This window comes from Camelus ferus, chromosome 11, assembly GCF_009834535.1.
Source record: "Camelus ferus isolate YT-003-E chromosome 11, BCGSAC_Cfer_1.0, whole genome shotgun sequence".
In the NCBI taxonomy this organism is placed as follows: domain Eukaryota; kingdom Metazoa; phylum Chordata; class Mammalia; order Artiodactyla; family Camelidae; genus Camelus; species Camelus ferus.
The window spans coordinates 60833435-60846395 of record NC_045706.1 but is presented as its reverse complement, the minus strand read 5'-3'; the positions used below and the strand labels follow the sequence as shown (position 1 = coordinate 60846395).

The 12961-nt window shown below is 40.1% G+C and overlaps 1 protein-coding gene across 3 annotated transcripts in view; it reads right to left on the bottom strand.

Annotated features, from left to right (window-relative positions):
- Positions 1–4048: 4048 nt before the first annotated feature.
- MAPK8 (mitogen-activated protein kinase 8) overlaps positions 4049–12961 on the bottom strand; it is a 92251-nt gene continuing 83338 nt past the window's right edge. For 2 of the 3 annotated variants that reach the window (XM_032491658.1, XM_032491657.1), the window contains exons 11-12: positions 12201–12278; positions 4049–8657 (exon numbers count right to left, since the gene is read on the bottom strand). In XM_032491658.1, coding sequence (XP_032347549.1) covers positions 8512–8657; positions 12201–12278 — 224 coding nt within the window. In that variant the 3' untranslated portion in view covers positions 4049–8511. Of the gene's footprint in view, positions 8663–12200; positions 12279–12961 lie in introns of all 3 variants that reach the window. The other variant, XM_032491659.1, reaches the window with a different exon arrangement.

Sequence of the window (12961 nt, the reverse complement as noted above, 5' to 3'; positions counted from 1 at the left end):
CGTGTCACTACACGCAGTAACAGGGCTTCAGAATGGAGCCCACAATCCACGCTCCCTGACCTGTGGGCAATAAATGGAGTAACAATGACAACAGATTTCACCAGCTCCCCTTCCTTTCGAAGCAGGGCCCCAGCCCCCTGAAGAGTTACCCCAATATCCTGCGTAGTTCTGCCACAAAGGGACAGTGAGAGGTGGCAGCAGTGGTGTGGGGTAACTGTCATATCTACTTAGCTGTGAGCTTGTACATATGAGACGCTGTCCCTGTGACGGAACTGAGACTGAGGGACAGGAAGGGGCAGCCATGCAACCAGACAGCTGCAGGCAGAAGGGGCAGAGCTACAGACGTTTGCATGAGTGCCAGCGCCCCCTGCTGGCATGGTGGGAGGAGGACGGGGCTAGAGCCCAGCAGGGGCCAGACACTGTAGGGCCCTGCCTCCCATGGTGGAGTTTTTATTTGAAGGGATATAGAAAAGCATTCAAGGGCTTTAAATAAATGGGCATGAATTGGCTTACGTTTCAGCCAGGCTCCTTTGGCCACCGGTGAGTAGTGGAGGAATTTGGGGGCAGGGAGTGGGAGCAGGGCAACTAGTCAGGGAACTGTCGGCGTGGTCTAGGCCACGTGTGGTAGAGTGACAGGCTGGAAGCTAGACAGGAATGGGGTGAAGACTGAATGAGAGGTGAAGGGAGGACAGCGTGCCCAGACCAGTCTCTCCAGAAGCGCTGACGTGGATGGGAGCAGGTGGAAGCAGAGAAGTGGGGCGGTACGGTGGAGGGGCAAGGGAGAGCTTTCCAAGAAGGGGATTACTGGAGCAGGCTCATGTGCTGCCAAGAATGATCCAGCAGAGAGGCTGCTGAGGAAGAGAACAGGGCAATAACGAGGAGGGGAAGTGCAAAAAAAGGCCAGAAAATGTGGAAGGGTTGGCTTCGGAGAGAGGAGGTAGGAAGACAGAGAACCGGGACACAGTTGTAGGTGGGTTTACGTGCTAAAATCTCTGAGACATCCTGAAAAATGAGAAACATGCTGCTCCTTCAATTAACAGCCCCCAAATTTATTTGACCACACAAAACCCTTCTTTGTTCACATCAAACTTCTCAGGCAGTAGAGCACAGTGGTTAGAGATGAAAATTGGAGCCAGACTACCCAGATTCAGATCCTGGCCCCACTGGATCGTTAGCTGTGTAGCCATGAGCAAGTTACTCAACGTCTCTGTGCCTCAGTTTCATCACATAAGAAGGGAGAGTAATAGTTCCTACCTCATCAAGTTGTAAACTCTGTGAGCTCATGTGGTCAAAGCACTTTGTGCCTGGCATAGAGTAAGCTCTCCACGAATATTGCTACTAATTCAGCACAGAACTCGTGTTCTGTGCAACAAACTTTGGGAACTGCTGCTAGGTACTGAAGGGTTTGAGGAAGGGCGGGGCAGGATAAACACTTTGGCTGCATGTCTGCCCTCCTCCACCTCCTCACCCCTTTTGGCCTCCATCAGGGGTCTCCTGATGTCTGCCTGGTTCCCTTCTTAGTAACACCCTGAGAGCCTGACCTCCCTGATTCTTTGCTGCACACTGCCTCCCGTCACCACTGCTCCTGGTGGAGGGTTGGGGATGTCGGTCTCTAAGCAGCTGATAACGAACGGAGGGACCATAACAGAATCATCTTGGGAAGCTCGTAAGAAGATCACCCCTCTCATGGTACTATTTCTGTCAGAATCACCTTCTCCCTTGAGCCCCTCCGAGAAAACAGCTATGGAGTTTTGGCAACTTGCTGTAGGTGAGGTGCCAAGGGTGAAGCCAGGCTTCTACACTTTGGGTATCTGGTGTCAGAGCACATGTCCACATTACTACAGTAATTTCACAGCGCTGTATACAATTCCCTTATACCACATCTTGAGGGCCATGCATAGTGGAAGTCAGAGGACAGAAACGGCGTAGAAGGCAGGTCCTAGTCATTAGCTTACACAGCCCAACATTTACTGAATGCCTACTTCCCAGGCACCGTGAACTTGGAGTAAGACAGGTTCTTCCTCCCAGGGAATTCCAGGGCGAAGCGACAGCAGCAGAGAAGCACACAGGATGCCCTCACAGAACGACTGTAAGAGGCACACAGCACACTGCTGTCTTACGTCCTCTATGGAACAAAGCGGGGAGGGCGTGAACGAAGGAATAGAGTTGAGCAAGGAAACATGCAACGGGGACATGAAAGAAAAAGTCCTTGCAGAGAAGGTTTATCAGAGGAGGAACTGTTTGGCCTGGGTCTTCAGCAGTGAGGATTTCAAACGGGCAAATGCGGGAGTAACAACCAAAGCACGTGCACAAAGCTGTAGCTTACAGGCCGTGGAGGAGGTGCAGCTGGAATGGATGAACGGTGGAAATGACATGAAACAGAACCGAAACACAGTGGTGAACTGCTCCACGTCTCAGAACACAAAAGCAAAACCCCGAAACCTCAGTACTGATTTTGAGGCATTTCTCTCAAATGAGAATTATTCAACTGAGTATCTTTGGCTTCCCAGTCCCCAGTCTCCACACTTCCAGTCTAACCAGACTTGCTCCCACTGTCAGTGACCCTCCTAAGACAAAGGTCTGGTCATGCTGCTCCTCTTTCTCACGAACTAGGAGTTCCTACTGCCTTTAAAATGAAAACAATTTCTTCAAAATGTTTCAATTCTGATCTCCAACTTTCCAGTCTTACCTCCCGTCATATTCTCTCCTCACAGACCCACACCCCGCCAGGCCGCGCGTACACACACCTTCCTCCTTGCCTTACCCTTTCCCTGGGGATACCCTTCCTCAGAAACACGCCTCCTCCGCAAAGCCCTCCTCATTTCCTCTAACCAGTCCTTCCCCGTGTCCCTTCGGCGTGGTCTTCACTCCTCCACACACTTACTTCAATCAAGCTGACTAGACTCTGAGCGTCGTCCATTTCTGCATCTCTCTCCACCCCCAGCTTCCAGCACAGGGTCTAAGACACATATACACACATTAACTGATGAAATTAAATGAAATATGTAACTAATCACCAAAGCAGGGGAAGAGACAACAGGATGGAAATGAAATATGTTAGAAGCCTAGCTTTATAAAACATATCTCAAGTATCTTTTAGTTTCAGATGAAGTCCAAAGCCATACTGGTGTATAACCTATAAAGAGTAAAAAAAAAAAAAAAAAATTCAAACCACAAAATCAGTGTGAGTTAATTTTCACTCACACAAAGTCAATGGACCTTTTAAGGAGCAATACTAAAATAAATGCAGCACCTCAATTAACAAGAACGAATTACTCCATTTCATTTGGTGTCACCAGGGTATTGACTGGATGCAAATGAAATTAGCTCAACACTCAACACCGATGTCTGTCTTGCCACCCAGTCTATCACTGGGGGCCTCTCCAGTGACTGCGATGAGGCAGACAGCGCCAGGCTGGCAACCATGTCAGCTGATGGAGCAGCCATGGTCAGGTAGAAGCTTGCCACAGCCTGTCCTTTCCTCAGGGCAGGGAAGTGTGAGCGTAGGGGAAGGGGAATGTGACCACGTGGGTACGAGGGTCATCTGGAGAAAGAGTTGAGCAAGAGGGAGAAGTGTCATCATACAGAGACTGGACGTCCGCAGCGGGCGAGCCTGACACCCACACAGCAGCCTGCCTGGTGTGGGCAAAGAGAACACCTGCTTGGCAAAGCTGGAAGCGCACGCAGAGCCGAAATCCCTGGTTTGTTTTGAAACAGATCCTCTTTCAATACTTACTCTTGCCAAGTGGCCATGATGGCTGCTCTGTCACATGGTTAACAAGAATTAGGTTAAGGGAACTGAAGCAAATTCTCCTTTTTAGATAATGTTTCTCTAGCAAGTTCCAACACCAGAAAAGCAAGACTACACAAGCCAGGAAACCAGGGCGGTAGTTTAGGCTCTTCAGAATTTGTATAAAATCCAAGTCTAACGAGAACTGTCCTAGTACCCTGTGGATCCCAGTCCATAGGGAATCTTGAAGGTGCCCAGAAAAACTGCTTACCACAAATTTATATTTTGTTTTCAATGAAAAAACTCTTAATTTCATAATTTTTCATACCACTTTTTTCTTTTTTATTTAAAATATTATAACCAATTAACATACTAGATAACATTGTTTACATTCCAGTGGTGCATGTTTAATGACTAGGGCATGAATGATTAAAAACCACAATAATTACCTCAGCATTCCCTACAAAGTGCCCCATTTTGTTTTGTCTAGAGAGGAGAGGGGAGGGGAGGGAACGGAACACAGGGAAGGGAGAGGAATGAAGAAGGAACGGCATCATATAGGGAGAAAAGCAGATGTCAGTTATCATACTTAGGTTGCAGGTTTCAAAACCTGTTGAACAGGATAAGCTATAATGAGAAAATAGATGTCACAGTCCAGGTAGACAGCTAGTTCAGTTTAACTTCATCATTCGGCTAAAAGATTAAGAGCTTCTCAAAAATATACCAAATATCGGGCCTACAAAAGTAATTTATTTCTTCGTAAAATTTACTAAGATTTATTCCTTTTGTAAAATGTAAAGAATGGACTGATGTCACGAGCAGGTTTCTACTTACAGAAACAGACAGCATAATGTCCAACGAGCACATCTAACAATTTCCCGAGACGGACAGTGGAAGATTTGACAGGTGAGTCTCTCTTACTGATGCAAGGTATATATTTTACATACTTACTGGTAATGTGTCAACACTGGCTATAAAGTATTTAACACACATTTATAATTCACACTCAGTGAAGATCTAACAGTCAGGGCAACAGCTTACTTGGGAAAGCACAGAAAATTAGTGTGAGGTAGTTCAATAAAAACCTAGTTCAATTTGTTAAGTTACTGTGAGAATAGAACATTGTGCAAAACTAATCCACAGGTAATATTTCTCAGAAGTTTCAGTAACGAAGAGAATCGAAACCAGAAATGGCCAGAAACTGATACTCTTACTAGACTCTCCTTAAGAGCACTTAACTAAGAGCAGTTAGTTTGAAATTAGGATTTCTGTTTTCCTTACCAGTTTTCTAATCGTACCCCAAACTATACATTTCTGCTTCAATGCCCTTTACCTCTTCATCTTTCTTGCTATTAAGGAAAAATCAGTTTCCTCTGATTCAGGAAAAACCTAAGAGAGATCAGTAGAAACACAGTGTGTCCTAAAACATAAAGGATCGGAGGCAACATTTAGGGGGGCTGCTAACGACAGAACAGTGGTGTTTGCTTTTTCTACCGGTGAGTTTACGGGGGTCGTGGGGCGTCATGCATTCACTCTACAGCTAGTGTCTGACTAATGAACAACAACTCACAAACTACAACAGTTTTTTTTTTCTGAAAATAGACTATGTTTTTACCTCAAAATGTTGTACAGGCTTGTGCCTAGGCAACAATGAGCAGTTACGTCTTCAGAGTGCAGCACACACAGGCCAACAGTGCGTACCAAGTCTTATCTGTAACCCCAACTGCATTCACTTGCCTGCTGCTGACTTCACTACCAGACATCGATGTCCTCTTCACCTTCACCTTTTCAGACAATGCAGCAGGATTAGCGTGGAACCAAATAACCAAAGGGCTGACGGGAAGGTCTGCTGCTTTGCAGTACAGTCAAGCTTCTCGATATCATTAAGGGGGCTGGGTGGTAGCCTCCTCACTTAAGAGGCTGGCATTTCTCTTAGGAAGTCTGGTGTCAATGCACTGTGCCTTTACCAACTTGGAAGAGTGCACACCAGGAGCAGTCAGCAGCCGAGGATGTGTGACAAAGTGAGTGCTGCTGAGCAAACAGTATGCAACAGTTGAGATGCTCCTTTTATATGTACTATGATTAAGCAATCCCAACAACAAGATCATTTAACAAATGGTTGGAATCCATTAGAGGGTAACAGAATAGTATGGTACATATTACAGGGAAACAGAACTGTAATCCCGAAGAAGTATGTATAAAGAATTAGTGTCTCTTTCCTCACCTAGAAAGTTGAATAAAAAATCTTGGTCAAAATAATTTTCTGACAGTAAGACGATGGGTATTTAAAGTATAAAAAGTTGAAAAATCAAAGTTAGAAGACAAGCAAGGTGGGTTTACGTAAGTACTGCTTGACAGAAGAAATCATACTTGTAATTCCTCTTAAAAACCATAAACGTTTAAGATGTTTTAAAGGTTCAAAAAGCTTCTAAAATAAAAAGAACTAGAACATCTTCAGTTTAACAGACTTATAAGAGAAGAGGGAAAGTTGTATTTAGATACTGCATTTTAAAAACCCAGGGCACACAACACTAACATACAGACTTTCTATTCAGGGCATAACTTAAATATTTCAGTCTACATGACTAATAAAGAGTTTTCTTTGAATCAACTGAAACATGCTGGTCAGCAAGCGGGAGCTGGCATATACAATAAACGATACAGTAACAACACCTGGTTTTCCCTGCTCAACCAAAGTCTGTATCAATAGAGATGGCTTATCAGCAAGGAAATACAAAATATGAGAATCTTCTGAGAGCATGTCAGTTGTTAAAGTGCAACAGTGAAATAATCCATTCTACAGAAATAAAGCTAGTTAATCGTCAGACTAATACGAACTAAGAACACATTCATGCTCGAATTTCTTCTGAAATCATAAATCCAATCCTGTTCCTACAATTCAAAAGGTGTTATAGTCTCAAAACTTTAATTTGCCTAACAAAGTGAATGCAGCCTGTCATACGAGTAGAAAAGGGATTGATAAAACGGCTGACAACCTCAAGAGACTAGAAATCACGACTTTAAACCATCAAAAACAAACTTGCTATTTCAAAGCATATAAAAAGGCTATTAATGTATTTTAATCCTAAATATTGCACATTAACAATGACCTAAAATACCTTACTCAAAAGGAATTTTGCACGAAATGTATGAATAACATGCCAAGCGGGCTTTCAGATGCTGCACGCTGAGCCACACCCGTTCTTGCTCCTGTTGGTCATTAATTCCAATGGGCTTTCTGCCTGGAACCTTTCGCTTATTTAAGTGTGCATTTCCCAGTTCATTACATGATATCCCTCTTGTTCCAAAAATAATAAAAAGTGCCTGGGGCATTACAGACAACGTATTTCAGAGATAATGAGACTTCAATGACATTTTACTTAAGAAAAATTCAGTTATAGAGAAATAATTCTGCAGATATAAAATGTAAACAGTTAACATACAACTTGTCAGGAGCAGCACCATTCTTACACTGTTCAACATCCACATTGTGTGTTTTACTGAAAATCAGGTATTAAAAAAAAAAAAAGGAAAGACTCAGACTAAATAACCACCACTTATGCCTGCTCTGCTCAATGTGAAGAAACAGTCCTTAAAACATGATATCCTATATATGGCTGTGTGCTACTATTTTTAGATGAACGGTATATTGCTCATTTTATACATCACCTACAGAAATCTAAGTAGGCTTTGGAACCTCCCGACAGCTAGTATAAATATGATTATGCCACAGGTAGACTCAAATGGCCAGAAACACCTTGAGAACTGGTGCTCAACTGACTGATACTCTAACAGGAAACTGGACAGGTCCAAGGGCCCGAGGCTGCAGGAAAGGGAAAGACCAGACTCCAGATCACTGCTGGGACCCACAGCCTGCGTAGATTCACTCAGTGTATACAAAAACAGGCTCACGGCTAGTAAAGGTGAACCATCTGTTTATTTGCATTGAAATGTATTATTCATGAAGTATCCTCTTGATTTTACGTGACCATAAGCTTTGAGCATGCCACAGATTTGCAGAAAACACCATATTCTCCTACTTTACTTTTGGTGGGTGGGATAGGGGGATAGGAGAGTGGTGGTAGACGCCCAGCATCTTCATTGACATGCTCTGAGTTATTCTGCCATTTAGATGATGGGGCTTTTGCTAAAATTTGTGTAGGATTACCTACCAATTGTTGTTAACTAAATCAGAATTGGCAAGTAGAAAATATTGGAGGCTTTTTTTTTTTTAAAAACACGTTCATCATTTACAGTAGTTATTCCTGAATATAACTGGCTACAGGTTATTTTCCCTCATTCCTCTGGGGTTATTTCATTGATAAGCACATAACCCTGAAGGATAGCATCATGAACAAAACATTTGAAATAAATTCTAATTAAAAAAAACTATAAAAATCTTAAATAATTCATGATATAGGCAAGTCACCACATAATAGTTGCTTTGATAAACAAAATCTTACAAGTTCAGTAAAAAAAAATCAGCAGCATAAGATAAAGCAAATATGCAAAAATTTAAAACCATGATAAAATAATTAGGTTTACATTATACAGTTAATTACAGCAAAAATACAATACAATTTTGTTGCTGTTTTAAAACACAACTTAAGTTTTAAATTACATCACTTGAAATTAAAAAAAAATAAAACTACTTTACTACAAAATGAATTCTACATTTTTGAAAAATCACTCAAAAATAAGACCACTGAATTGTTTTCAAAGTAGTTCTATCAATGACTAAACGACTCCCCAACCCTCCCACCCCCCCAAGGCCCAAGTAGTCATCTACAGCAGCCCAGAGGTCCAGCTGATGCTTCTAGACTGCTGTCTGTATCCGAGGCCAAAGTCGGATCTGTTGACATTGAAGACACATCATTGACAGACGATGATGACGATGGATGTTGAGAGCCATTGATCACTGCTGCACCTGTGCTATGAGAAACAAAACAGCAAATCAGTTGCAGACAGAGTTGCAGACCGAGCTACTTGTATTGTACTGACTATCTCTAGTGGTCAGTAACGTCTCTTTTGGCTTTAAAAGGCTCACTAAAAATAATCGCAAGTGATACTCAACCCAACACTAACACTTCACTGCAAACTATGAGGTGAGAATTCTGAAAATGTCTGGAAACCTGAAGCCCTGTCCTTTCTACTAATTTGTTTTTCATTTTCAATTCAAGACAAAAATTGTTAAGTCCAAGCCATATTTAGAAATGATCCTATGGTAAGATTCATGAATTGGCTTTAGGTTGTGTATGAATAATACTGATAATACATACAAAACTGTCTGTATTGCATTTTGTTGGAGAGAGGATCTCAATGGGATGTATGACTCAAAAAGTTAAAAACTGCTGCCCTAATAAAGAAATGCTTTATGACATCTTCTCACTGTGAAGTCCAAACAATCCTTCTGGTACATCCTGTTTTAAAGCAAAAACCAAGACAAAGACCAAAATCAGCTTACTTCAAAGGATCCTTAGTTCAACTGCCCCATTTTACATGAGGTTACATGACTTGCCAGAGTCACACAAGTGCCCTAGTTAGGTAAAGTCAGGTCTTGTTGTTTCTCTTCTAATACTTGATAAATGCAAATATGAGTTTATTAAACAGATAAAGTTGGGGAAGACCTTTACCAAAAGCATACCCTAACAAGAATTTCCTGGATTTTAAAAAGTAATAGGAATACTTAACATAGAAAAATCCTCTCAAGGGGGTTCGGTAAGGAAGGAGAGGGAATGACATGGGGTAGGAGATGGGGAATATGTTAAAGGTGATTCATGCCCTAGGTGAGTGCTTTTGAACTAAATGATCATTAAATAAAAGTCACTGCAAATTTGAGTATATTAAATAATGCAAGTTATATAAAAGTCTTTAAGAACACATTTATGGAATAAAGAGAAATGGCTTACAAACTGAGCAATAAGAATTTCTTAGGGGTGAGTTTCAGGGACCCAATGATGTTAAAACAAAACAGGCTGAAAAACCACTGCTCTAGAACTCAGCACATCAGTGCTGGGGTGGAGGCTGGGAGACAGAAAGGAATGGAACCACAAGGGAAAGAGCAGGAGATGGGAGGTGAAATGGGAAAGGAAAGCAGACCAGGCACTTTAGGCCAGACAGAAGAGAGAAAACGGAGAAATGTGATAACATTCTAGACACAAGGAAGGTCCATTAGGTTCCCAGTCGGAGTGAAACAGAGACATTACTTGTTTGGAAGTCCAACCCATACAACACTGTGCACCTAGAAAAGGCTGCACCTTTTCTAACTGAAGTGTACAGAATACATACCATGGCTAGCTTCAAAGACTTGTACTGAAACGTTCAAATCATAAAAGAGTTTTATCATATATAATTTTTCATGCCTCTGTTTTTTTAGTCCAAATTTCATTTTAACCAAATTTCTTAAGCTGATAAAAAATTAACTTTTAAATGCATCATAATTAAAGTTATTTTAATCTGAAAATCAAATACCTAAGGGAAAAAAAAACCACGTGTTTTTTTCTAACCTTTAAAGCAATACAGTAAATTCTCAAAATCTGAATGGCAATAATATGGAAAAATCTTTAATTTCAGGTATCTGGGTCATTTCCCTCTCGGTGAGTCTCTACACACTCAAAAAAGTCATGCAAACTCATTTTAATATTAGCCAAACCAAAATAAAAATAAGATGCAATCCAGGTGAAAAAATAATATATTTGAAAATCAAGTCAAAATGGCACTGTGATTATCTGATATTTTGATTCATTAAATACTGTTTCCTTCTGTTTTTGCATATAATTAAGAACCGAATATTTTTATAACAGATTAATTTACTAACACTCTTCTTTGCAAGCTACAACTGAGAATCCAGAAATGTCTAGAAATTTGCAGTCCGGTCTTTTTCCACTGACTTATTTTATAACCATAGTCAAGTAATGTCTAGGATTCAAATTCTTCACTTATACATTAAGAACAAATACAACTGCTCTATCATGAGATTAAGTTTACTCAAACATATGGTACTTTGGATGTGCCATCCACTAGAACAGTATGCTAAAGTGTAAAACTCTCCCTGATAATGGACTTTTTCAAGTTCTATTCGAGTCTCCATCATGAATAATTCACTTATATGACTACTGTATATCAATACAAAGCTAATTAACTAACAGCTATAAAGCATTTATAATATAGCTTTTTAAAAAAGCAACTGCAGGTAAAAGATGTCAAAACCAATTTATATTTTCAATAGATCTATATTATAATTTGGAAGATTGCATTCCTGATTAAGAATTTAAAAAACAAAGAATTAAAAGAACTCAAAATACAACCAAAAATGTTACAGGAAGCTACAAAAATTGTTTAAACAAATATATGTTTATAGTACAATAAAATGGGCACCTAAAACTATAGTTATAAATCTTACTTATAAACAAGATGTTAGATACGACATCCAATTTTTTTCTTAGAATGCAGAAGAGTTTTAGAAGGATGATTCAAATGGCACAGTTTTACTCAAATTCAAGATCTATCTGTTGAAACATTACTCAGCCTTCAAGGTTCAGCTCAAATTTAATCTTTTCCATAAAACTGTACTAATCTCTGTAGCCAGAAGTCTCTGCTGGCAGCCAGAGACCACATGGGATCTGGAAAAACCATGTCCTCTAAACTTACTGATAAACATGGCTTCAATTATTACCTTTTCTACATAAAAAGATCTATTGTCTTATATCATTTAATTTTTCTAAACTTTAGTTTCCTCATCTGTAAAATGTTCATAAACAATCCTATCCTTGGGGTTTTGGAGGGCCAAATGAAACAAAGTACGTAAGCCACCGGTGTCTGTCATGTAGTGTGTACTTAATATGTACCTGTTACCTGTCATTTAACTTTTCCTTTCAATTCTTTATGCTTTACAAGTACTAAAATTAAATATAAGATGAGCTTATGATAAAAGAAAATGTTTACATCCTACAAACCAGCGTTCTTCTTAGAGATAGAATACTTTCTGACAGGAGTTTTATCGTTACTGCCTTAGTTAAATCAAAAATACCAAAAGGAGAAAAGCGTTAACTAGGCATCATGTTAAGTGCATCATGTTAAAATTTTGCACTGAAGCTCTAGTTTATTTATCCAAAGTAAAGACTGTTAAAATAATAGAAAGGTAAATATAATGGATTATGAGAAATTTTTTCTTTAAAGACAATGCCAACAACAAAAAAAGGTTTTAAATTTCTGTTCTTTAATGGAAAGTCAGTAGCACAGGAAAAGATGTGCATTTTATGAAGTCAGTTACTGACATATTAGTACAATGCACTGGTACAACCGTGTGCCAATGCTTTCAAATTTAACCACCCAAATTGTACCCCATATACTTACTACACTTTGAATAATGATGGTAGTAAATATGGAAAGAACTGAAGGTTTCAGGCCACTGAAGATTACAATACAAGAAGTAAACTGTAATCTTAACCAAGCTTATATTGTAACCAACCTAAAGGAGAGGGCTGCCCCCGTATAACTCCATTCTTGGTTCTCTCCTCCAAGTCCATAACTTCTTTGTATATCAATTCTGAAAAAGAGGTGAACAAAGTTCTCAAAGTCTGAAAGCCAATCTCACAAGATACGTATGTTTCAAATAAGAAATTTTTACACACGTTAAGTACTATGAATAGTTTCCTTACGATGGTCCAGAAGTGTCAGACTCCCTGACATTCAAAGGTGTTAATAACAAGTCCTTGATCCTCAACCATGAATTATATTGAAAGAAAAAAATCTCTGCTATAATACTCTGAAAGGTGGGGATAGAGCTGGGGTTAGAAGCTTTATCTTTCTTACTCTACCAGCACTTTGTACTATAACCGTATCACACATAAATCATTCTGTACTAAAAATGCTCATTTAATTCTCTCCGTGAGGGCTTGAATCAAATTTGTCTTATGAACTTCTATTTCCTGAGCCCTGACATTACCTGATACACCGTAGGTACTTACCCACAGATACTGTTCAACAATTTAGATGCAAGAGTATGTGGAAGCTTCTTTAATCAGAACAGAATACAAATAAATTTTCATTAAAGGAAAAGAATCAGGCAGCTGTAGTTTAACTCCTTCTGAGTTGAAACACGGCATGCTATCACTGCCAAGACTTCTCCATGGGAATCTTGTTCCTTAACTAGGCTTCTGGCCAGTGTGCAGACTGCTGGGAGGACTGCTCCAGAGGCAGAGAGATGCCGGACTGCCCTACCGGTGGATG